Source organism: Mustela lutreola, chromosome 1, assembly GCF_030435805.1.
Source record: "Mustela lutreola isolate mMusLut2 chromosome 1, mMusLut2.pri, whole genome shotgun sequence".
Lineage (NCBI taxonomy): Eukaryota > Metazoa > Chordata > Mammalia > Carnivora > Mustelidae > Mustela > Mustela lutreola.
This window is the reverse complement of record NC_081290.1, coordinates 188,929,284-188,955,484: the sequence shown is the minus strand read 5'-3', so window position 1 is coordinate 188,955,484 and position 26,201 is coordinate 188,929,284. Positions and strand designations below refer to the sequence as shown.

General features: G+C 53.8%; 1 protein-coding gene across 1 annotated transcript in view; it reads left to right on the top strand.

Moving 5' to 3' along the window:
- DSCAML1 (DS cell adhesion molecule like 1) overlaps positions 1-26,201 on the top strand; it is a 337,984-nt gene that overhangs the window by 260,692 nt on the left and 51,091 nt on the right. The window contains exons 12-14 of the mRNA XM_059181885.1: positions 18,829-19,028; positions 19,649-19,745; positions 20,392-20,520. Coding sequence (XP_059037868.1) covers positions 18,829-19,028; positions 19,649-19,745; positions 20,392-20,520 — 426 coding nt within the window. The remainder of the gene's footprint in view (positions 1-18,828; positions 19,029-19,648; positions 19,746-20,391; positions 20,521-26,201) is intronic.

Sequence of the window (26,201 nt, the reverse complement as noted above, 5' to 3'; positions counted from 1 at the left end):
AGTTTGGCTATGGGTACCGGCCATCCCTGCAGTGTGGTCAGTGTGGGAATGACTGCCGAGGGCAGTGCCCGGTGTGGGGTCCCTCCTGGAAGAATCCGAGCTTCTTTATTGCTTGCCAAAGCCCGTGTTCAGCTCCGCACCAGACAGGGAAGCCCCAGCGATCGATGCGCGGGGAGCTCCGGGCGCCGGAATCCCCGCCCTGGGGAGCCGCTTCCCTCACACTATCAAAAAGCACTTTGTCCTTAATAAAACCAGGCAATCAATCTACATCCCTCAGCCGGGGAGAACTTCGCTAATTCCGCCTGCGTGAGGTGAGAGGGATCTAGCAGGCACCTCGCGGAACCGTCCCTGGAAGCCTATCTTCCCACCCCCGTCAGCAGCGGGGATGAGCCCAGACCTTGAGTCTTTTTTATCTTCGTGTTTGTCCTTTGCTCTTTCTTCTCGAAGCCAGGGGATTCCGCCACACAAGCGTGGCTGTGGCTTTGCGGCCCCCGGTGTGTGGGATGAGGGGGGACACGGGGGACCCGGCGGCCAGGAGGCGGGCGGTGTGACGTTCCCTGACATCCTGGAGGGACCCGGGGCAAGTCACCTCACTCCTCAGGCCCTGCATGTTTCTGGCAGCGTCCGTGCTGCGTGGCCCAGGCAGCTGAGCGACAGCCCGAGATGCTCAGAGGAAGCCCATTTTGTAAATTCAGGGCAGCCCTGTGAGCGTGTGCCACACGGACTCACACACACACACACACACAAGGCGATGTCAACGCCAGGCCCCCTCTTCCCGAGGAGCTTCTTACCACGCCCATCACCTGTGGGCACAATCTGGAGCTCGTTCCCTCCTCCCCTCGCCCTCGACCTGTTGTCAGCCACCTTGTCACTCACCTTTGCTTCCTTCCACAGCAAGGCACACGCGCACACACGCCTTTCTCACATCTGCTCCGTCTCACAGTCACCTCGGGTCATATTTTCCCGCTCGCCGCACCTCCCTCGCACTGCCGGGGATGCGGTGTCTCTCCACACCTCCTCGCACAGCCTCTCCTCTGCTGCCACCACCCTCAGCCGACGGGCTGTCTTCCAGCTGTGCTCTCTCCGACCGCCTCACACGCAAGCGCTCCTTAGATGGCCTTTCCCTGACACACTCCCTGGGCCACAAACGCCCCCTTGCATACCAGCCCCATGCTCCCCGGTGACCCGCTCGCTCGGCCATGCTAGGGGGCCCCCTGCACCACCCCGAATGACAGCAGGACAGGAGGAGCAGGGCCGGGACATTGGAGGCCTGAGGGCAGCCGAAATGGAAAGGCTGAGCACAGCACAGCCTCTCTCTGGGGCTGGAGGGTCTGCCGGCCCTTCTGCAGCCGCCTGGACCACGCTACACAGCAGCCAGCTGCCGGAAGAGGCTCCCGAGACAGTGGGACGGGGGTGGGAGTGGGCACTGGGATGGGGCACAGAGGGTCCCGATTTTCTTTGGGAACTTCGTCCACTCCGCCTCCTGACGTGTTTACGCAGGCATGTTGCTCTAGGTTACCGACCCCCAGCTGCTCCCCTTGCTCGTCCTCCTCTCCTCCCCGGTGCTGCTCTGTCCTTTCTTCCTTCATTCCCTCAGCCTTCTCCCATCTTCCCACCCTGACTTCAGTGGAAAGGGCACAGGAAGGGAGGGAAGAACCTTCAGGACCCAGGCGCGTGCGTCACCCGTCAGGTGGCTGGGGACACGCCATTCCTGGCCATCCCTTAATCCATCTCAAACACTCACGACCACCAATGCTCCCCTCACCCACCTGCAGACCTGGCCACAGGAACTGCCATTCCAAGGTCTCAGAGCCAATGTCAAGGCTTGTGTCGTGGCACACTCAAGGAAATGTTGACCCAATATGGCGCCACTCTGTCAGACCTCATCCTTTTGTGAACTCTGAGAAAGCAAACTGGCCCTCATCCCAGATAGTAGCCAGATAGAGGAAGTATAAACATCAAAGGGACGCACATCATAAAAAGCATCCAAGTGTCAAAGTGGACATTTGTGGTTGGTTTCTCTTAAGGAGTGTCTGTACCATTGGCCCCTATGGTTTGCAATAATAATTCAGTGGATCTCCACTGAGCGCTCGCTAAATAGGCCGACTGAACACCAAGACTAAGAGCGTAGACTTTAGAACCAGACAGGTCTGGGTTCAAATCCCAGCTCTGCGACTTGATAGCTTTGACGTCTTGGACCGTGATCTCTGCAAGCCCCAATTTCCTTCTCGATAAGTTTGGGATTAGAATACTTTTTACTCATCAGAAAGGATTACATGAAACACGGGCTTAGAGCAATTAACGTGATAACGTGGCACCAAATACACATGCAATAATCGTTAGTAATCGTTCGTTTGGGGGGCTGAAAATCTAGTGATGAGTCTGACAGAGTTGCTGTTTTCAGAGAATTTAGAATCTTGAGGAGGAGATAGACATCTACCCCAAACAACTATTATGGACAAAATGACAAGTGCCTCACAAGGCAACAAACAAGGCAATACAGAGAGAATCAGGGAAGGAAAAGTCAATTTTGACTTTGGGGTGAATGAGGAAGTGTCCAGAAAAGCTCCACAAAGCAATAGTCTCTAAGTGTGGATTAACGGACACGAGGATCTGGTAGGAACCAACAGCGACAGATGTCATTCCATCCTGGAGGAAGAAGCACAACAACGGCGTGGAGGCAGGGCAGTCCACGAGGGTCATCTGGTGAACTGGGAACTTCAGTGTCTGGTGGAGACTGAAGGGAATTGGACAGGGAGCACGAAAGGTCAGGTGCTTATTGGCTCTGGAAGCTAAGCCCTTCCTTTCTCGGTAGCATTGACTTTTGATGTCAGGCAGCAAACTAGAGTTCCAAGCACTCAGGGGTCTGACGGGAGTCAGAATTCCAATGACCCTTGTAGGCAACTGACCAGGCCTGACTGGCCCCCCACGGCTCCCTGGTCCCCCAGAGTACTGGTGTGAGCTGAGCCCGTGATCGCCTGAGCTTATGGCCCTGCCTTGCCACTGTCACAGGCCAGCACGTAATAACTTAGAGAGCTCTTCCTCTGCCTGGCCTGTAAGTTCAGCAGGGAATAAGTTGTTTCCCAAGAAGGTAAGGCACTGGCTCAAGGTCAGTGGATGATATAGTCCCAGCTGAGACTGGAACTTCCCTCTGTGGGCTCCAGGTTTGGTAGGAAGTACAAAGACCTGGAATCAGAAGGAGCCAGCTCCAGGTCCGTGACTCACCGGCCACATATCCGAGAGCTACCCCCTTCCTTCTCTGGGCCTTGGGGTGCGCCTCTGAACAGTAAGAGTCCTGTTCTAGAATCTGGCCCCTAACTGACCCCAAGGTTCTTTCCAGATCAAACTATCTATGGTTCTCGCAGTGTCCGTGGTCTTTTCAGGACATCAGACCTCCTTCCAGGACTTGGTTGAAAGTAAATATAATTAACAAAACACCACAACCAGCTACCTTTTATGTCCATTTGAAAATGAAAGAGAGAGAGAGAATGACCAAAAGGAGGAGAAAGCAATCCTTCCTCCAACTGGCACATAGGGAAAAAAAAAAAAAACATCTTCAAAAAGAATGCTTTACGGAGAGGTAGGTGAAGAGCCAGGCTGCTTAGTCTGCGGTGTGAGGGGCTGTCTGTGTTTTGATGTCGTCACCATGGCGGTGGCTCCCTGGAGGCCACCTTGTGCCGCCGGTTACCTGATTAGACAGGTTCTGTTATATCCCCCAGACTCTCCTCCACTTTGTAAATGCTCCGGCGATTGGGCCGAGGCAGAACTCATGGCCAATTAAACCCACAAGGGCTCTTTGTTTGGTCTGAGTTTTGATTTGTTTGTTTAGCAAAATGTCAGACCAATTAAAGCCAGATCCAAGAGCCCTCTCCTAGCACACATCCAGCTGCCGAGTCACTGGGAGGCAGGAAGCAGGAGGCTGGAGCCAAGTGGGGACTGGAGGGGGGGAGGGGCCCACACTAGGGAGGGAAGTCCCGGGCCTGGGTAGACGAGGTCACCGGTACAGAGGGCAGGATACAGAGCCTTGGAAAGACAACCGTGTGTGCCATGACCCAAGATGATCCCAATTTCAAATTTGCCCAAAGGGCATTCTTGCTTTTCAGACAGGAGCAGCCCTTCCCTTGCACCCAGTAACTGGAGCTCCTGCTTGAAAGGGCTTCTTCTGCCCTCATCAACCCCTGTCCCTCCCGCAGGGCAAGGGGTCTATGGCCAAAGGAAATGGCTACCCAGAGCTCACAAACCCCTTCTAGACCACGTTCCAGGTGCCTAGGGGATTCCCTACCCAAATGCCCCAAGCCGATCTCTAGGATCTTCTGCAGTTTTTTTTCCCCAATCTGTCCTCCCAAGGAGGGGCCCTACCACCAGCATGACCCCTAGACTGAAGAGATGGCTATTTTTAGGACACCCATGTGGGTTGGGATGAGCACACACATACTCGTAAGGGCCCTCTGGGCACATGAGAAGAAACAGGTACAAGGAAACCAAGCCGCTGGCCCAAGGTTTTCCTCTGTGGTCCCTGGTGGTAGGGCCTGTCTCCTTACCAGACTGGAGCTCCCTGAAGGCTGGGCCAGTCCTCCCTGCCCTTGTGGGAATGCCTGCCTCTGGCACCCACCTTGGTAGTGGTCTCTGACCACTCTGGCCTGTCTTGCTGGGGACAACAGGCCGACTGACCCCAGCCCTAGATCTGGGGCTGAGGCTGACCGTGCCCTAGCCAGCGAGTTTAGTGACAGTACTTAGCCTGTCCACCCCAGGGCTGGTCCTCAATCAGCCTCCCCTGCCCAGCCTCAGGGCAGCGGAGGGAGCTCCAGCCCTGTCTGTGTCAAGCCTGGAGACTCTGCAAGCCTGGGGCCTGGCCTCCCGGTCTCGGGTACCCCAGGGAGAGAAGGAGGGGAGGAGGGAATGAACCATTGCCATGATTTCCATGGCAATGATTATCCAGCTGGCTCTTTGGCCTTATTGATTTTTAGGCTTCATAGAATACGGAGCTGCGCTTTCCCTCCTGCTTCATCAAACAGGGATGAGCAGAGAGGCTGGACATAGCGTGTCTCCAGGCCAGGCTCCGTCCTGCTCTCCCCAGTGCCAAATCCTCCCAAAGAGGTCTGCAACCACGGGTCCACCCAGGCTCTCCCCACCCTGTGCAGGACCCAGGGACACCAGAATGAAGGGATGGCTTGGGGGACAGGAAGGCCCCGTACGGGGAGACAGAAGTCCTGATCTCTTGTCTCAGTGTCCCCCTCTACACACTGAGTAAACGGGGGCCAGTTACTTCGTCTCCCCAGACTCAGTTTTCACCTCTGCTGAGAGAAGTCCCTCTCCCTCTGTCCCCTTTCCTCAGCCCCGAAGACAGGAACAGATCTCAACAAACGGGCCATCTTCTGCTGTTCTGATAGAGACCAGGCAGGCACATTTTACCAGTTCTGGAACCTTGCTTTCAGAAGCCAGAGCCCTCGGGGTTTCGAGGGTTAGAGATAAAGGCATGTTCGAACAAAAGCACGTGGGTGATCTTCCCTCTAGAGGCCAGCAGTGTCACCAGAGCATGTCCTATCCGGTGCCACAACCCAGCCCCAAACCGGTCCTTTGTACAAGGTTTCAAGGTAGAATAAAAGTCTCTGTGTGGAACAGCCCCCTTTCCTGGCCCCTCCTTGCCTCTCCATGACAAGCCAGGTCCCCAGACAAGCTGGAAGGGACAGCTGGAATGACCCTGCCTGTGTGACTTCTAGTCCCAATGTGAAAGTGCCTGTACCTGGAGACATCTTGGCCCCAGGCTCACTGGGGCCCCTAGCTTCTGGCTAGAGGCTTTAGGCGGTTGTGGCAGGCAGTCCCCATGACCACAAGCACAGAAGAGCATCCAGATGGCTCTGGGCTCTAAGGTGTCCTTCAAGACCTTCCTTATGTTCAGCTCCAGCAGTTCTGATGAACAGAATTTTGTGCATCCTATATGCAATCAAGGAAAAGGTGCAGTAAACATTCTGACACACAAGGGAGTGGGGGTTCTCACTGAGTGGCCCAGTTTACTGGATGAGAAAACACAGGCAAGCAGAAAGCAGAAGCAGAGCCTCCAAACCCTGCCCTAAGTTAGGAGCCTTGGTTGTGTTTGGAGACCCTCTGGATGGTAGGGGCAGAACAGATTTTTAGATCAGTCAACTAGCAAACAGGTGCTTCCTGGTTAAATCTCCACTCCTGCCCCCCAGGAACTCAGAGACTAGTGAGGAAGCTGGAACCAACCTTCAGGAAACAAGGCAGGATCACATGCTAAGGGATCTGGCTCTAAAAGTGCAACGTTAGATCAGGGATGGGAAAACCCAGCGCAGACAGATGTGGTCAGACAGAGCTTTCTAGAGGAGTGAGACTTGAGCCTTAAAGAAGAGGTGGCAGAAGGAATAGCATGAGCAAAGGCACTGGGGTAGGAAGCCGTGTGGGAGGCCACGGGGAGAATCTCTAATGAGAGGGTGGCAGCCCAGGATTAGGGAGAGAGCGTGTGGAAATAACGGCGGGGAAGTCTGCACTGATACTAGGATCGGGAGCAGGGAATGGAGGGAAAGGGGGAATCTGAGGGTCATTAGGAAGGAACAAGCACCAGGTGTTGACGATGCCGCGAACATGGAGCCGGGAGAGCCAAGGTTTGAAGCCGAGTTGAGCGGCACCATGGGGTCACCAGCAGAAGCGCAGCCGATGAGGATGGAGAAAGGTGTGTTCACTTCGGCCAGGTCCAGGCAGGATGACAGGGTCCTCTGGGGCAGCTAGACACTGGCTGACACTCTGCCAGGATTTCTGCCTAGAGCAGCGTGGTAGCGCTGGCACAATCCCCACGCCCCATAGGTGACTCTTGAGTCATCGTGTTTAGCTGGCAGGTGTCCTGTCCTGGGCCAGAAAGAATGAGACCAATGGACAGACCAGAGAATCTCCCCAAGCCCTGCCCCCACCCCATCCCTGCCCAGCCCTTGGGGCCTCCAGCCTGGGAGCACCAGGCTTCCGTCTGGCCTCTCGGGTCTACGGACAGTCGAGATGTGGTGGGATTGAGATTCTAAAGATTCTCTCCTGCTCATGTTTGCTCGTGTGCTGGCCTGCCGCTGTCCACTCTTCATTCAGTAGTCACAGAGTCCCCCCGACTACCTCTCCCTGGTGTCGGGGGTAGGGGTCGAGTACGTGGGGCCCCAGCACGCTGGCGCACCTGCGTGCCCACGGCCAGCCTGGGCCCGGGGTAGGAGGAAACGGGGAGGGGGTCCCCATGGTGCAGGCAAAGCAAAGCGCACACCGCCTCCCACCTCAGGAAGCCCCCTCCAGCTCCGTGCAGGGAAGCGGGGAGCAGTCCTCCCTGGCACTCGGCACAAAGACAGACCTCTCTCACACCTTGGATCCCTGTATAACTTTCCGGGGACATGCGTAGCAAAGTCCCACAGACCAGATGGCTTAAAAACCCAGAAATGTGTTCTCCTGCCCTGCTGGGAGGCTAGACACGCAAAAATGCAGAGGTCGGCAGGGCCGTGCTCTGTGTGCAGACCCCAGGGGCACGAGCTTCCCTTCCTGCTCCGGCCTCTGCCTCACCTCACACTTCTCCCTGTGCATCCTCACACCAGTTTTCCTCTGAACCCGTCCCTTCTGAGGACACCAGTCCCATTGACTAGGGGCTCACCCTGCTCCAGGAAAATGTAACCAAGATATAAGCTAACACAGCAACTACAAAAACCCTATTTCCAAATAAGGTCCCATTCACAGGTACCAGGGGTTAGGACTTGACTATGTCTTTGGGGAGCCACAACCCAACCCGTAACAATACCTGGGTGATTATACGGTAACTTCATGCTTTCCAGAACTCTGACGGCTGAAATGTCATCCCCTCCAACATCCTACAACTGTCCTTGTTTAAACGCAACAAGCAGAAACTCCTGTGCACGGAACTCTAGAGCCGGGGGTCAGCAAACCGGGCCTGAGGTCAAACGTGACCAGCTGCCACTTTTGCTGGAAAGCAGCCTTGCCCATTCTTCCTGTCTTACTGCCCAGGGCTGCTTTCAGGCTACAGTGGCCGGGCTGAGTCATCTTAACAGAGACCTATGGCCTGCAACATCTGAAATGTCTACTGTCTGGCCCTTTACAGAAAGACCCTGCTGATCCTTGCTCTAGGGGGATCCCAGCGATGACCCAGAAGGGCCTCTTCCCAGTAACTAGAGATGGCGTCACCATCCGCATGCTGGTGTCCGGTAACTTCAGAGCATTCTCTCATCTCTAACATGGGAATAAAAATACCACCCACCTTCTTGGGTGGTGGGGAAGAGGAGTGGGGAGAATTTAATGAGATAATTCATGTAAAGCATGAATCTAGGTGCATGGCAGAGAGCAAGCATTCTGTACATGGTGGTTATTTTTAAGATCAGTGTCATTTTCCCAACATTCTGGGGAGAGAAGAGGGCCAGAGGCAGGGGAGAAGCGGGTCCCCGCCCTGACTTGAGAATATGCCTGGAGGGCGCCTGGGTGGCTCAGTGGGTTAAGCCGTTGCCTTCGGCTCAGGTCATGATCTCAGGGTCCTGGGATCGAGTCCCGCATCGGGCTCTCTGCTCAGCGGGGAGCCTGCTTCCCTCTCTCTCTCTCTGCCTGCCTCTCCGACTACTTGTGATTTCTCTCTGTCAAATAAATAAATAAAATCTTTAAAAAAAAAAAAAAATACGCCTGGAGTCCGGGCTTGGACTCCTTGGCAAGCAGCCAAAAACTGACTGACCCCATTTTAAAGCTGGAGAAAGCGAGGCCTGGTGAGCCGGAGGGTCTCAACAGGGACCACCCTGGAGCAGAAAGCAGGTCTGTAGTCTGAGTCTCAAAGATCCCGCCCTTGGAGACCCTCACCCCAACCCCCTTCACACACATGTACCCACCCACCCCACCCCCCCACACACGTGCAAACACACACACACACACTGTTCTTGCCAGGTGGCCCCCCCAACACACACACACAGGCAGTGGACAGCAAGGGTCCCATGGGGCCCCGCCTCCCCAGGCATCTCCCCACCACCCCTCAGAGCGAAGCTGATTGCTTGCATGCAATTTGAATTCATCTCATGCTTCAGGTGGAGCTTGGCTAATCAGGGGAGACGTGAAGCCGAAGTGGGTCCAATCAAATTAACAACGCCGCGGCCCTGGCTCTTTAAGAAGGGAGAAAACAAAGCAGAAACCAGAAGGCACCTCCGCCCCTCCAACCAGCTCTTCCCTGGGGAAGCCGGAGCTGCTGCCTGGCTGAGCTCAGAGGACTGCCACCCACCCTGCCCCAGGCCCAGCACCCCGTGTGCCAACAATGCCCCTTTGTGGAGGCTTATCTCACTCCGCCAAACAGGGCTGCCGTTCTCCTCACGATCTTGTTAACAAGGAGGAGACACAAGCCTTTGGGGGGAAGGAGGGGAGTCGGCTGCTCTGGGGGAAGGAGGGGCCCCTCACCTCAAATGGGTACATGTAATCCTTTCCCAAACAAAAGATGAGAGCTTCTGAGCCAGGAGGCTCCCTGCTCCTCTGACAAGTGGGTTTGTAGAGCTCGCCAGAGCCTTTGGGGTCTCAGTTGTCCCCTGGAAAATCCTCTCCCAAGGGGGCAAAGAGGGGGACATCTGGAAAACCATTTTAGCCTGCCCAGAGCATCCTAATTAGTGAAAAGCTCAGCGCAGATCCTCATGAGGTTTCAGTTAGACTCTCAGAAGGACTTCCCGAAAAGGGGAACTTCTGCCTTGGAGACGTGAAGAACCACAGGACTTTGCTGCCCTTGTTTCGATCCTGTTGGCTCTAAGATGGTCCTCCCTGCGGCGGAGGCAGCACCCGAGGGCATGTGCTTAGAATGGGAGGTAGAACGGTGAAGGGGGGGTTCCTCTGCCCTGACTGTGGTTCTTCCCCCAGACCACGTGTGAGGATCATCCAGGTCGGGGAGGCTTTTAGGGAAATCCGCCACCAGCCCCAGCCCCGCCCTGGACCAACTAAATCAGAGCCTCTGGGCATGGGGACCGTGCCCTAAGATTTTTTCTTTTTTAACTTTCCAGGTAATTTGTACGTGTAGCCAGGCCTGAGGACTTCCTCAACCCTCTCCCCCAGACCTCCCACCTAAGAGAGCAGAATAGCCTAACCCCTTGGTCTCTTGGTTTCCAGATCAATCTCCTCCCCGCCGTGTTCACTGAGTTTCTCTTCAGGGACGCTGGGCTCTTCGTGCTCCTCTTCCTGGCTACCTGCACCCCTGTCCACGGCACTGTTCTGGCCGGTGTCCCGTTGTGGGTAAAACCATAGGCACCTGGGCTAAGTCCTGCCTCTGCCACTGGCTAGCTGTGTGATCTTGGGCAGTTAACGTCTCTAAGCCTCAGTTTCCCCATCAGCAAAGTGGAAACCAAAACAAGGTTGTTGGGGGATTAAGCAAATTGATGCACGTAGAAGAATGCAGGACAGAGCTGGCCCGCAGGCAGCCCTCAGTCACGGAAAGGCCCGTGAGGACCACAGACTCCTGCCCACAAAGGGAGTGGAGAGGCACCCCGTGCTTCCTTTCGGAATGCAACGTTCCTTGCCTTTTCCACATTTGATCCGGCCTCTCCCAACCGCCAGTGGCGTCCCGTCCTATTTCTTCCATGTTCTCCTTCCTGCACATACTGCTTCTCTCCTTTGGGCATTCATCACTGAATCTTCCCTCCCTGGTGACTTGGGGACTTGTCAGAAACACCAGCTGAGCTCCAATCACCAGGCGGAAGAGAGGGAGGGAGACGGAGACAGAAGCAGCCTGACTCACTGCCTGCTAACTGCTGTCCCCAGCACCCTAGCTCCACCTCGCCTGGCCTCCTGGCCCCACCACCCCAGCCCCACTCCAGTTTCCAGGCTCCTTCTGCATTCCCCCAGGATTCATCTGCACTACATTATCCCCACCCAGCTCCCCGCTCCTGGGATAAAGCCCAGAGTGGGAGCAAAATCAACCAGGCAGAAGGAGACGTCTGGACCGAAACCAGAGGGAAGGGAGCTCATGACTTGTCAGGGGACCTGGGGCTTGGTCTCCTTCCTGCCACTTACCAGCTGTGTGACCTTAGACAAACCACCTAGCCTCTCTGAGCCTCCACTTCTCACTGGTGATGTTGAGGCTAATAACCCCAGGACACCTCCTTAACAAGAGTAAAGCTCCTCACAAAGGATGTTCCAGGATTATGTGAACTGCACAGAACAGATCCCCTGCCCCCGCCCAGCCTGGGAAGTGGGACCCTGAGAAAAGCAACTGGGGGAGCAAGGCAGGGGCCGAATAGACCCAGTTGGCAATCCCCATGGCAGCATCTAGGAGCCCCAGGACCAAGCCTGGGGTCGGTCGGAAAGTCTGGGGATGCCAGGGGTGAGCAAGGAAGCAGAGCTGTCTCACGGTGTTTTAAAAATCTATCAGCCTCTCACATCAAATTAAAATGTAAATAGCAGCTGGTCTGGGCAGGACCTTAGGGGTGACAGGAGCCGGCCTGTGAGTAATTTCACAGACGGGAACCGGTTACATCAGATTCTGACAACTGTCTTGTTTCTGAAATTGATTTCCTCTCCCCTCGGCTTGCTGCCCCAGGAGGGTCCTGGAGTGAGGGGAGGGGGTGATTCCGCTCAGCCTGGCGCCTTCCTCCTCTTCGTTGCACCTGCCAAGAAGGCCCCGGCAGAACCAGGAGGAAAAAATCTGAAATTTCTGCGTGGCTGTAAGGCAGGGGCCTTGGTGCCCAAAGGCCCAGCAAGTGTCCTCCCTGCCCTGGAGTGAGTCTAAGCGTGGACCCAAGCAGGGGGACCCAGGGCATGGGTGGGGAACAGGAGAGATTGGTGTCCTGCACTTGGGAGCTTTCCCACAAATATGCTGGGTCTTCCGTAGAGAGGCTTCTGTCCTGCGGAGTCTCCCAGCCAGGGACGAGGGTACAAGGACCCTGCAGTAGATGACATGCACCATACCAGGGAGCCTGTTCAGTGCCCAGAGGAGGGACAACTGCACTGACATGGGGGTATCAGGGAGTCATCTGTGACCTCTACCAGGCTTGCCCCAATTTGGTCATGCATAGTGCCAGGCCCTATACCAGGTGCTGGGGCTGTAAGGCTTTGAATGAGACTGGTCCGGACCGGACACAGGACTTCCTCCAGGACCCCATGGAAATGGCCCACCCTCTCCACCTAAAGGGGCCATATTGGAAGGAGCTCTGTATTAGAGGCGGCTGGTTGACATGGGTCTCCCTGATGCCTCTAGGTCCAGCCCCTCTCTGTTCCCGGGTCCCCAGAGACTCTCCCCCTACCCGCACCCCTCTTTGTAAAAAGAAATTAGGTTTTCCTGGCTGTTAATTGAATTACACTGCAGGAAAGCAGAGAAATTGTATCTCATTAAAGCCTCCTGTGTCCTATTGGAGTACCATGTTGCCTATGTGGCTGCTATTAGCATTTGTCACAGAGGACTCAGCCCTGTGCCTACAATCCCTCCCCTCCTCCCCTGCTGAGCCCCTAAAGCAGCCATCCCTGATGCCCACCCTGGGAGCACCCTGCTGGGGCTGCCCACCACAGAGAAGCCCCAGCTCTTTGGTGACAGCCAAATTCCATTTTCCAAAGCCAGAGATTCCGTGCATGCACAGCAGATAGACTGCAAGAGGTGTCCATCCCCCATGACCACAGTAGCAGGGGCTTAGAGAGGGGAGAACTGTCTTCTGGAAGCCTCCGCCTCTTCACTTGAAAAATGGGGATAATAAGACTTCTCATGGTTGTTGCTGAGGGGGGATCATTGAGCAATAAGCCAAGAAGCAAAGCATCCCACTTATTGCCAGCTCCATCATGGGCATCACAGGCCAAGGGAGGCCATGGAGCTTAGTCAGGACACAGGCTTTGGAGCCAGGAACATGAGCAGGAGCTACTTCACATGAATTGATTCAGTTAATGTCCTAGAATATTGTCAGCACATGGTACATGGTAAGTTCGCAGTCAAAGGTAAACATAAAAAAGTGTGTGTGTGTGTGTGTGTGTGTGTGTGTGTGTGTGTATAGAGGAAGGGCGCCCTTACTAATGCCTGGCTATGGGGAGATGTGCCTGAGCAACCGTGTCAGGATATTGACATGCAACTGACAGTTGCATCATGTTCCGTGTCTGTGACACCATGTGTGAGTCCATGGTAGAGGTCAGAGTACAGGCAGTTACAGCAACCGTGTTTGTGACTTTAGGGTGTGTTTTTATCACTGCTGTGTGTGTGTGTGTGTGTGTCTTTGCTCCTGTAGGTAGGTGACCAGATATGAATATCTCTCTAGGGAATTCTTGGGGTGGGGGGCGGTGGTTTTAATCCAGGAAGTCCTCTGGTGCTATGAAGCCTTGGTGCTATGACGCCTTGGTGCTATGACGATTCAGGTTCAGGTTCAGTTGTGTTTATGACTGTGATTCAGTGGAGCACAGAGACCTTGTGAACCAGAGCAAGAAGCAAAGAGGAGGCAGAGGGAAGAGGAGAGCAGTGGGGCAGTGGGGCAGTGGCCGCCCTGGACCCCCGTCTCTGTCTTGATAAGCCCATCTCTACAGTAGCCGAGAGGGCTGGGGCCCCCAGGTTGTGGGCACAGGAGGGCACTGTGGCTCTTAGAGGCCAGGGACAGGGCAGGGGAAGGGGCACAGGGGTAGAGTTCTCTGTTCCGGTGTTGGCAGGGAGACCGGGTAGGGCAGAGAGAAAAGAGGAGGCAGGTTCTCTGCTTCTTGCCTAGGACAGGGTTCAAGATCCTATATGCGAAGAGACGAGTATGCTGATTCACAGAATTGCCTCCCAAAATAGCCAGATTCCCAGACCATCTTTCCCATCTCTCCAGAGACCCAGACACCCCCAGGGCCAAAGTCCTCCAATCCTGTAGCGACCTCCTCTACAGTGCCTGAGACTGCCTACCTCTGGTGCAGGAGCTCACTGCCTCCCACCACAGCCCTCTCCCTAAACAGCAAAAACTACCCGCAGAGTCCTTCTCCACCAAAGAGAAGGTTGGTCCTTCCCCCTTTATCAAAGAACTCTGGTGTCTTGTCCCCCATCCCACTCCCTGCCTGGGCACCCACATGCCTGGTTTTCAGCCACGCTTCAAACGGCACAGCGTGAAACGTGCCCATCTTCCTGGTCACGCTTCAGCTCATTAATGTCCTCTGCCAAGTGGAGTGCCCAGATCCAGCCCTCACAAGTCCCCTGAGGCTTGTGCTTATGACACTAAAGAACTGGGAACTGGTTCTCCCAGCCTTGCCTTGCCTTACCTTCCTCCCCCACCCAGGTTACAGCTCTGTGTGGTAAGCACCGTCTTCTCCCATCAGACCGCCTCTCACATGCCCTGCTGCTTACTAGCAGTGGGACCCCTGAGTGGATTGCTTCCCTGTGTGCCCTCAGTTTCTTCATTTGTAAAATAAAGAATAGATGCCCCATACCTATGCTATGCGACAGAAACAAAACATGAGCCATGTAGGTAATCTGAACACTTTTCATTGTCGCATGTTTGAAAAGTAAAAAGAAACGGCTGAGATTCATTGTAATAGCGCACAGTTGACCTTGAACAACACGGGGGTGGGGGAGGGGTGCCAACCCCCCAAAGCCGTAAAAAAATCCAAATATAACTTTTGGCTCCCTAACAACTAATAGCCTAGTGTGGACCAGAAGGCTGACCGATAACATTAGCAGTTGATTAACAAGTATTTTGTATGTTGTGTGTGTTCTCAACTGTATCCTTACACTAAAGTCAGCTAGAGAAAATAAAATGTTACTAGGAAAATCATAAGGAAGAGAAAATACATTTGCAGTGCTATATACTGTACCTAATTTTTAAAATCCGCATTAAGTGGACCCATGCAGTTCAAATCCATGGTATTGAAGGATCAACAGTATTTTATTTAACTCAATGTATCTAAAATATTAACATGTAGCCAACATAAAATTATCAGTGATACATTTTACGTTATTTCCTTCCTGTGTGTTTAAGGCCTGTGTGTGGCTACAGCACTTCTCAGTTCTAGAGGCTATGTTTCAAGCGCCTGGTAGCCTATGCAACTCATAACTGCAACATTGAACATTATCTGGGCTCCGCAATTCTGGGCTCCATGAGTCCGTGGACTAGCCCGGCAAGTTGCATCTGAAGGAAGGCATGTGTTTATTTGGTGCTTTTCTTGGACCAGGAGGGCAGGAGAGCCCTGGGGTTTCTCGAGCAGCTGCTGTACGGCAGCCACGCTACATATATGGACCCTATTTGCCCCCATAACAGCTCTACAGGGGAGATGTCCTATGAACCTGAGGTTCACAGAACTTGATTCTACTCTGCTGAAGGCTGCACAGCTGGTGAAGACACAAGTAGAACCCATGCCTACCTGGCCCCCAATCCCTTCATGTTGGTTGGGAGCCACAGAAGCAGTTTCCTCTTAGATGGGCTCCCCTGAACATGTTCTGAGCTTTGAGAATGTGAGGACAGCATTGGATTGTGTTGCATGGTGCTCACTGCAGTAACAGTGGGGAAGGGAAACCCACCCCAGGCCCCAGGTGTGGTTGTTACTCAGAGCTGAAAGACCAAGTGGGATCTCTGGAGTCCCCCTTATCTCTAGTTGCCCCCATGTCTGTCTCTTTGAACTTATCTCTGGTTGCCCCCATGTCTGTCTCTTTGAACAACATGATTGGGAAGACTTCCGGAGGTGGGACTGACATGTACAGATGCACAGGTTGTGCACTGCTCAAAGGTGCCTACCTAAGGGGCAAGTGGAGTCTGAAACCCAGTTCCTACTGCATTGGCCAAACTATGGCTCTTGACTCTAGATTGCACCCAGCCAGAGGGGTGTCTTTATCATTCACATATGTGCCCTGCACAGGCTAGCACAACCCTTCCTAGAGAGCAGAAGAGGAATGTGTCACAAGTTTCTTGCTCTGGTATGGAGACTTGAAGTCCTTCTTCCAGAGAAAGACTCTTCCTTTCTCTCTTCTTCCTCAGGCCTCTGACCTCTGACACTTGACCCTGCTCCCACCCCACGCCCACATGTGCACACACACACACACACACACACTCCTCTGCATGGACATCCCCCAACTCCTCCATGGTCTCAGCAACATCTCAGAAGCCAAACTGCTCTTCCCCAGGAAGGTCTCAGGGCTTGGCCCACCCAGGAGTCCCCGGCCTCCATCTCTGACCATTCACAGCCCCCATGCCCCTGCCCCCACTCCCCTGCATTTCAGTCCTCCAGAACATAAATGGAGGCATCTGCAATGCAAGTCCTGACGTGTTGATGTAAAATCTTACTCTATATTCTACCCAGGTTTATACGAGTGAATTATGCAAATCTTTGATGGAAAATATTCCTCCACACATCCTTGAAAGTGTAAAACCTTAGTCAATAATTCATACTTGGATGTCTCTGACTGCAGGCTTTTTCTTCATTATAACTTGCACCTCGTTATTTGTCTTTCGCGTTTTATTGTATATCCTGGTGTAATGCTGTGCATTATAAAATTTATCTGCTTCATTATTTGATGAGCCGGGGCCAAGGATTGGCTGAGAGGCTGGTGCAGGGGCCGGAGGGCCAGGGCTGCCCTTGGCGTCGAGTTCCGTATGACAGCAGGCCGACAAGATGGCTGGCTGCACAGTGTGACTTCAGGCACGCCAGACACCGCCCTGCATCCTCCACACCTGCTCCAGATGTGTCCTCGCCCGGCATCGGGCGTCTCAGGACACATCGTTATGGCCTCATGGCATCTTCGTCCGCAGGAGTCAGGTGACCCAGGAGAGTTTACCGGGAAGAACTTTGTCTGAGTAGGTCCTTAAAGCTGGAGGGGAGAGAAATCCTGAGAGCACTGGGAGGGAAAGAAAGGGTTAGCCACTGAAGCAGAGCAAGACACGGTGCCCCCGAGGGGAGCCAGGGGCTGTCTGCACAGAGGAGACGGGAAACTTTCTTGCACAGTTGCCCAAGCAGGCCGATGGTGATGGGGTCTGGGCGCTGGGTCTCTGCTCTGCAGAATTCAATGTAAGGAGAGGTCCTCTACCCACCGTGGATGGGGGCAGGAAGGTGGAATGGTGTCTGATTCTTACAGTCCGACAGTCAAGCACAGCACAGCCCAGCGTGTGGGCTCCAGGTTGGCTAACAGGCCCTCCTGCGAGGTCAGAGCCACTGGATACTCTGAGAGGCAGGTTTTCCCAGAAAGGTAGTGCGGAAAAGGCAAGGGCAAGGACAGTCTTCCAGGTGCATCAGACCCCTCGCCTCTCTGAGGTCTGCCTCTGCTGAAGCAGGTCTCACTGGTTCCCTAACCTTCCTTCCCCACAGATGCCCCGCTGTGTCTGGCATGCGTTTCCCCAGCCTCATACTTACCCTTCTGTGTGGGAATTGCTAGACTTGTCTGTTCTCACCGCTACTGTGAAACTTCTTGAGATTTGATGTGTCCTATTCACTCAGAACACAACACAAGGCCTGGCCCGTAATAAGTCCCCCCCAAATGCTTGTAAAACGGCTGGATGGTGCCTTCCCAGATAGTCCTCAGTCACAGTCATCTCTCCTAATACCTCTGTGCGGCACTCTTCAGATCTTCCTCCTTTTCATGTTGCTCACACAAGTGTCTCGCTCCCCTTCCCTTCTCCTCCTCCTGCCTCTCCTCCCAGGCAGGGACCCTGTCTCACATTATGTGTGTCCCCCCGCAAGCCTGGCACAGTGCCATGGAATGGCTTAGGTGACCCATGCATATTTGTTGAACCAAATGGAGGAGAATGGGGGCGGGGTTTCACAGGCAGCCAAGATCGTCATCTTTCCCTCTGCCCCTCTGCTGCTGGCCAAGGTGCTCAGGCCCCGAAGAGGGTCAAGATCTAGATGCTTCTTTTCAGGGCAGAAGGGGGGGTCTCCTGATGGCCAGCTGGGGCCTTGGTTCCTTCATGATGATTTTCGCAGGTCAGCAGCGAGGGGTGGTGGTGGGGAGGGTCACAGACTGGTTAGCACTGCTGGAGGGACCTTGATCACAGAGATGCTCGCCAGGCTTTTCGGTTGCGTTTTGTTTGGAAGAACAGGGGAGTTTCTCAGCGGTTCAAAAAGAGCCAACCAGCTGAGCCAGAGCCATGGAGAGAGCCTGAGCCGTGAACACAAAGCAGAGGCCACCGCGTTGTAGAGCAGGGCTCCTAACCTGGGGCCCAGGGACCGCCCCCAAAGAAAGTCCATGAACCTGATTCTAGGAGTCCATGATTTCAGGTCAGAAAAGAGAGCACACCTTTTCTTCCACCACTTTATAACTGAGATGTAGTATTTCTTTCCGTTTTGAATATAAACAACAAAGCCCAGCAGGAGCAGTACCCAGGGCAGTACCACAGATGTTTCCACACCGCAGTTCTAACTTGTGGGTCTCCAGACACCCTCCCTGCTCATGGCTGTTCCAGCCTTGTGCTACTGTAACCAGCACTAGATCGCCTTGATAAAGAGTCGTAAACTATATATATATTGATCACAGACCTATGCCCCTGGGGCAAATAATACATTATACATTAATTAAAAAATTAAAATACAGATATAAATATGGGATATACTATATAAAAAGTTTGCTTTTGAAGGTTTTTAATATTTGTATCACTTGAATATATTTGGTTCCTTTGTAATTCTATGTATGTTGTGCATTTTAAAGCATTCTGGAGAGGGGTCCACAGAATAGGAGAATCCCTGGTGAAGAGAGAAGCCACTCTAGTCACAAGTGGAAGGGGGAAAGTGAGACAGGGGAGTGGGGCTTCCTATAGCATGGCCCCACAATTTTGAGACCTTGTCCCTGGGGCTGAGGCGCTCCGTGGGGAGGGGCCGCGGGGGCGGGGCCTCTGCACCGGGCACATGCCCCTCCCCCAGCCCGGCCTTCCCCTTACTGGGGCCTCCTGCACCTCCTCCCCTTCCCAGTCCCAGCCATGATCACCTCCCACCCCAACACCACCATCGCCATCAAGGGTCACCCGAAGGAGCTCAACTGCACGGCGCGGGGTGAGCGGCCCATCATCATCCGCTGGGAGAAGGGGGACACGGTCATCGACCCCGACCGAGTCATGCGGTACGCCATCGCCACCAAGGACAACGGCGACGAGGTTGTCTCCACGCTGAAGGTGAGCGACCGTCCCCCGGTCTTGGGGGACCCCAAATCTCAGAACGTGGGGCTCCCAAAGTTTTAAATCTGTATCTAATGGAAGTAAATGGGGATCTGGGACCCGTCCCCCAACCCCAAAAGACACCTTCCCCTTTCCTGTCTGTTCAGGAACCTCTGCCTTAGAACCGCCCTATGTCTCCTTCCTGACAACCCCACACCCATTAAATGTGTGGAGCCCTCAGCCCTTCTCCCTTTTCTGGAACCCCTGGTCTCCGTCCTCCGCTCCTCCCTCCCTCTGGGACTCCTCAGTGCCTCCCCTTGTCCTGGGACCCTTGGCCATTCCCTCCTTCTTGAAACCCTTCAGCGCCCTTTCGCCTCCCTCCTGGGACCCCTCAGCTCTTTTCTTTCTTCCTCCTGGACCCCCTCAGCCCCCTCATGCCTGGACTCTTCCAGCCTCCATCCTTGGAACTTTCTGGGAAGAGGAGCCCTTGACAAAGCCCCTTATGGGTCCCCCTCCCAGAAGAAGGGGCCTTGCTGATCCCCTCGAGAGTGGGCCCGCTCCAGCAGACAAGTTCTAAAACACTCTCCCCATTTCCTCCCTCTCTCCCCATCCTCCTGCCCCTGCTGGCCACCTCCCAGCTCAAGCCAGCTGACCGTGGGGACTCTGTGTTCTTCAGCTGCCATGCCATCAACTCATATGGGGAGGACCGGGGCTTGATCCAACTCACTGTGCAAGGTACCCTCACCTGCCCTACCATTCCTAACCCCTTCCCCAGGGAGCCAGGTGCCCACTGCTAACTCCACCTCAAGATCAGGGGCATCACCCACACCGTGGAGGAGGATGACGGGAAATGGCCCCTGGGAAGGGCCTTCCTCCACTCTTCCTTCTGGCCAGAGTTGGGGCAATACGGGCACTTCCAGGCACACTTTAGACAGCAAGGTTTACTCTGGCACCCATCACTATAGATCACATTGCTGCTTCCAGAACTGGAGGCATCTGGGTTTGTGGGCACAGACCCTGGAGAAAGTGAGAGAAGGGAAAGTCAAGCTGGGGAAAGTTGGGAGCCCTTCATGGAGGACGAACAGGCCATCAGGTCAGAGGAAGTCCCTACAGGAGGGCCTGTCCCCCCGCCCCCCAGGCCAAGGAAGAGAGGGTAACAAAGAAGGAAACCAAGCGTGGCCCCTTCTCGGGCTCTGAACCCCACTGCTGGGCCTCCCAGTCCCCCCTTTTCCAGAGCCCAGGGTTCAGGACTCCTGGCTAGAGCACAGTTGTCACCAGTCCCCAGGAATACAGCTGAACCCTGGTCATCTCTACAGATAGGCAGGGGCCAAGCTCTCTGCTGCCATCCTCACTTCTGCTCCTTTCATCTGCCACTCCCCAGAGCCCCCTGACCCCCCCGAGCTGGAGATCCGAGAGGTAAAGGCTCGGAGTATGAACCTGCGCTGGACCCAGCGGTTTGATGGAAACAGCATCATTACGGGCTTTGACATCGAATACAAGAACAAATCAGGTAGGGTGAAGCCTCTGCCTTCCACGGCCCTTGTGCCCTGGCCCTGACTTTTCCCCTCTGGTGGGACAGTCCCTGAGCCAAGCTGGCTAGCTAAGGCAAAGATGCCAGCACCACCAGTGTATGAACTCCTGTGGCTTGTAAGAGAGGGGATCTGGTTGGACTAAGAATTCTGTGAGAGGGGCAGAAGGACCTGCAGTTGATGGGAAGGGAGGGTCAGCCCCTTCTTTCCAGAACTATCCCTGGACCAAGATCCACAAGGTGGTCTGACTTAAAGCATGAAAAGTCCCAGAGCTAAGGGGCTATGGGCTGTGTCTGTGGGGTCAGAGACTTCATGGGTCTGGCCAGGTCATCTGGGAACTCCTGGTTTGGGATGATGGGGACGTGTGGGGGTCAGAGAGCTGGTTCTTGCTGGTCCCTGGGGGACGGAAAAGCCTGGATCTAAGTTTTGCCATCTTGGTAGCCCTTCAGAGTCTTCCCCGGGACCCTCACTAGCCCCCATGAGGTTGCCTGCAATTGTGACGCCCTGTGGAGCAGGTCTCCAGGGAAATGGGGGCTCCATGGTCAGGTGGCAGGAAGGGAAAGGAGGGGGCCTCAGAGGGGACAAGAGCCCTGGAGGGGACCAAGCCACAGAAGAGCTATAGAGGTTCATGTTTGCGTCTGTGTGACTGTCTCTGGAAGCTCTATGAGAATGGGTCACAGGGGTTCCCCCTGAGAGAGCATCTGGGGACCCTGATGTGTGAGTGAGGGGAAAACCCACTCCTCGCTCTGGATGCTTTTATATCTTTGAATTCACATAAGCCTATATAAGCTTTTCAAAACAACTTAGAAATCAAATTCCAAAAAAGAGTCTGGAGCACTCAGCACCCCCAGACCCCCTTCTGCCACCAACTCCAGCTCATTTTCCAGGTCTTAGGGTAGATCCAAGATTCTGTCTCTCCCGAGGCTTTCCAGACCCTTCCTCTGGTCCTTAGCACAGCACGTGGCCAGTGGCTGGCTGGGTGTCCTCTCCTCTGGAGGTACCAAGTCCCGGTCCCTGCTATCTTCCCAGCACCTGGTGCACGGCCCACCCCATGATAGGCATTCAGGAGAGGGCAGCTGAGCGAGTCCCAGTGAGACCTGGCAAAGCAGACCCCTTGAGAAGCAGCTCTGTCCAGGTCCCTGGGTCAGTCACCTCTGATACGTGGTTCTACAGGGTTCTACAAGGTTCTACATCTCTGATACAGGTTTCTACAGCTACCCTCAGAAGTGTAGGGTCTGGCTGGGGAGGAAAGTTGGGTGCCAGCCAGCCAGCCAGGAGTCCACCCTGAGTGCAGTGGAGTGGCGAAAGGAGGGGCTGCCATTCACAGGGACATCAGGGAAGCATATCTTGTCCCTGTAGATGCCACATTGAGAGCTAGGACTTGGGGACTGAGAGGTGATGGGTCTGGATTCACGGAAAGGGGAAGGGCCAAGCCCGAGTGGGGCTCTGCAGGGAGCTGTCCTGTCTAGCAGAGGCTCCTGGATACAATTCAGAGGGCTAGGTTGGGAGGTGGCCTCTGGGCTGAGCTTTTACCTTATTGGGGAAGGTCACTGAGAGTTCCCAGAGAGAGAACTGGGTACCGTGGTGCCCTGGAAAGATCAAACCGGCATCCGTGGAAGAATGGGTATTTGGAAAGTGAGATGGGGCAGAGACACAGGGCCCAGAGGGGAGAGGAGGCTGACTGTGTCCATCTCACATCTCACAGCTTCCTGAGGCTGGCCCGGGAGCTACACAGGAAGGGGTGGGTCTGCAGGCCCACGTCCCCATGTGTCAGTGGGCACTCTATCTCCCTGCAGCTTGCTGTGGCTGGCGGGGCTCTGCTCCGTTATTGTCGGAGGCGAGAGCGATGCCTGGGTTGTCACTCGCACCTCTGCTCCTCTGCTCCCTGTAACTGCCTCCCTGCCCTCCTCCCCTGTGCTGCTCCAAGCCCACTCGCCCCCATGGACCACACTCGAATGTGTGCAGACCTTTCCTGGGGCACCACAGAGCCAGGCAAAGCTGAGAACCTCACACATCTGGAGAGCAGGGCTGAAGAGGCAGGCAGGACAGACGCTATTTTCACAGCCCATCCGTGTCTTCCCCAGCCTCCTCTGGCTCTCCTGCAATGAACAACTACCATACTTGCTCCGAGAGCTTGGGGGTACCAGGATGGGTAGGCAGAGTGGAGGGAGGGGTAATGAAGACCCTTCCTTTATTAAGGGCTTTGCATCTGTAAAAACAAATAATAAATCACGGGATCAAGAGCACAGAGCCACTGGCAGGTCCTTTCCCCAGTCTTTGGGTTGAAGTACTCCAGACCATCCCACCCCAGTGGGCATCTGTTCCCTATCCTGGTGGGCACTGAGGAAACGGAGTTCTGGGGGAGCTGCAGGGAGCCATGCCTGGCGCCAGGCAGAAGCCATAAGCACAGCGCAACTTCCTCGTCTGCAGGGCGGGAGCGGTGGTGCCGATCCTACGGGACTGTTTTGAGGATTAAAGAGAATACATCCAGCCCAGGGCTATAGCAGACCTTTCATAAATGTGAGGTCCTCACTCCCGTCGAACTCCCACACCTCATATGGCAATTTCTAGTCCTGTGGGGCTTGCAGGCTGAGACAGATGTCTGTCAGTCAGCAACATGGACTAAGCGCCACCAGTTTTCTTGCAGAATCATGCAGCCGCCATGTGGTCGGGGGAGAAAAAGAAGTAGGAGGCAGAGTGTTGCCTTTGGAGCTTCTAGAGCATTTGGAATGAGAACATCCACTGTGTACACGCGCACGGGCACACGCGTACGCACACACACATGCCTTCAGAACCATTACAAAGCACCGTCTGATCAGTTGCAACCCACCACAGACTATATTACGTGATCAATGAAAAACACAACTCAGGGAACAGATGGGTGACTCAAAGGAAGGAGGGGGTTGGGCATGTGTGCACACATGTGTGCGTGTCTGTGTGTGTGTGTCTCTGTGTGTGTGTATGTGTAAAGAGATCTTCTTCTACACGTGGAGTAGTAGAACAATAACAATTCTCAAAGCAGAAGACTTGGGTTGACCCAGTGTCGGAGCTGTGTGATCGTCAGCAAGCCACTTTGGGCATCCCTTTATCTATCAAATGGGGCCAATATCATGTCATTCTCAGGGTGGTTGTCAGGGTTAAGGGAGAGTGAGGACTTACGTACAAGTGCTTAGCACAGAGCCTGGCACATTCCTAACTCTCCACGGGTGCCCATCCCGTGCCTCTCTTCTCCCTCCCCTCTTCTTCCTCCTGCCCCGAACCACACCCATGCTGGGTCCAGACCAGCTGCTCCCGACCCCCTTCCTTGCCACAGTTTTGTCTTTGCCAGATTTTCTGCTGTGTTGCTCGTCGTGCTAATTTTCCAAGGGAAATTACCAAGTCTGCCCTTTCTAAACCATCCCGCTCACGCTGACTTCTCCTGGCCCCAGGCAGCAGAGTAATAATACATGAATGCTGAATGATAAATAGCACCGTCCACACAAATCTATCAGATGGTGCGGTGCAGTTTTAAAAATGCAGACACTACATTTCGCTTCTGTTCCCCCAGTAAGGAGCGGGGATGGGTTCGTCGAAGATGGCCCTCCAAGCCCGGAAGGCAGCCTCATGGTGTGAGCTGCTGGCCACCATGGGGTGAGCCTGCCTGGTGTGCTGTGTCGTTCCGTGTGAGTCGGAGTGTGGCTGTTGGGAATACCATCCCAATGGTATCGGGATGTTGTGAGCTGTCACTGTGACCCAGGGAACCTCCTCTTGGTCCTGCAAAGAGATTGCGATTGGGAGCAGAGGGGCACTTAGGGCCGTGATACAAGGAGGAAGTCAGAGATGCAAGATGGATTTGTTTCCCAAGCGCGGGCAGCTAAACCCTCCAGAGGTGGCCTTTGTCTGAGCTGTTCCCCCTCTACAGCAAATGAGTCTCCTAAAAAAAAAAACAGAGGCTCCAGGTCCCCTGCCGGCATGCAGCCCACAGAGTAGAAGGCACTGACATCTCCCCAGCCACTTCCTTATTTTTTTAAGAAGAATATTTTGCATCAGAAACCCTTTGATGAAGAAAGGGAGAGAGAGCCCTTAATGAAATATGTTAATCTGGGTAAGCCAGGCTCATATGAAAGGGAATATTAAAAGAGACAATATTCGCCAAAGCTAGCTCAGTACTCTGAGAGAGCTGAAAAGGAAAGAGAAGAAAATAGGGCCCCTAATTTCAGCTATTTGGGGTCAGAGAGATGGCAGTGATCAAGTTTGGAAAATCAGCTAGAGGCCTTCAGATTTGATTCTGATGCATTAGCCTGGGAGGGCTGTGGGGAGAGAGTTTTTGTGCCAACATCAAAGATGATTTGGGAACACCAGGTCAAATCCACCTGCAAGTGATGGGTTTTTATAAGAGAAAAGGGGGGCCTCCTCCTGTGATTGGCAGCTGAGTGTGGCAAGAAAGGGGAAGGCAAAGCAAGGGTATTTATTGTGACTACAAAAAGCCAAGGAACTCCAAGTCCAAAGTAAAGGACAGAAAGGGGCTCCGATCCAACCAGCAGTGGGTTATAAGTGCCTGGGACATGCCAAGTGAGGGAGATGGGCAAAGATTTAGACATGGCTCCTGCCTTCAGGGAGCTTAGCATCTCCTTGGGCATTTGCTGCTGAAACCATGAGCCCCAGACAATAGAGAAGGCTGTAAATGCTGTAGGAGTTCAGAGGAAAAGAGTGGTGAAAGATAAAGCCAGAAAGGTATACACAAGCCAGATGTTGCAGGGCCTGGAGTCATGTAAAGAAATTTTGTTGTTACCCCGAAAGCAAGGAAAAACTGTTGTAGAGTTTTATGCAGGGGGGTGGCATTACCAGATTTGTTTTAGAGGAGACCACTGTCAATGCCAAAATAGTGTTTGGCCTGTAAGAAATGCTTGATCATATTTGTGGGATGAATGACAGCTGCAGTGTGGAGAACAGATGGAAGGGGGCACAGAGTGGGTTCTGGGAGGCTAGCTAGTTAGGATGTTATTTTCCTGGTCCAAGTGAGAGATGACAGTGGCTTGGCCTGGGGCAGGGGTAGAGATGGAGAGAAATGAGGAGATGCAAAAGATACATGGAACACGAAAGCTACATGGAACATGAAAGCTATAAGACTTTATAGTGAGAAAAGTCCAGAATAACCCCTAGCATCCCATTTCCTGAGATAGGGACCCAAGGAAGGTGATGGGTTTATAGGATGTATGGTCAAGTCTTCCATCTTGGACATGTTGACTATGGACGCCTTTGAAACATTCAAGAAGAGATGTCAAAGAAACAGTTGGCTATAAAAATCTTGAGTTCATAGGAGACATCCAGCTGGGCACAAACCTTTGAGTTATCTTTGTATAGATGGAAAGAGAAGCCAAGTGTGGGGAAAGTCTACGAAATGAGAGAAAAAGAACCTAAGATGGAGCCTAGAAGAACTCCATCTAACCAGTAATGGAAGGGTAAGGGAGATGCATCTGGAAAGAATAGAGAAAAAATAGTCTAAAGCATAAGAGAAAAGCCAGAGAGTCTTTGATCAGGGAAGCCAAGGAAAGAGTGTTTCAAGAGGAAGGGAGAGGTTCAAGTATTGAACACTTGAGAGGCCAAGTGAGAAATCAGTCTTGGTGACATGGGGTCACCTATACCATGGAGACATAATGCTGATATCATTAGGGGTATGAGG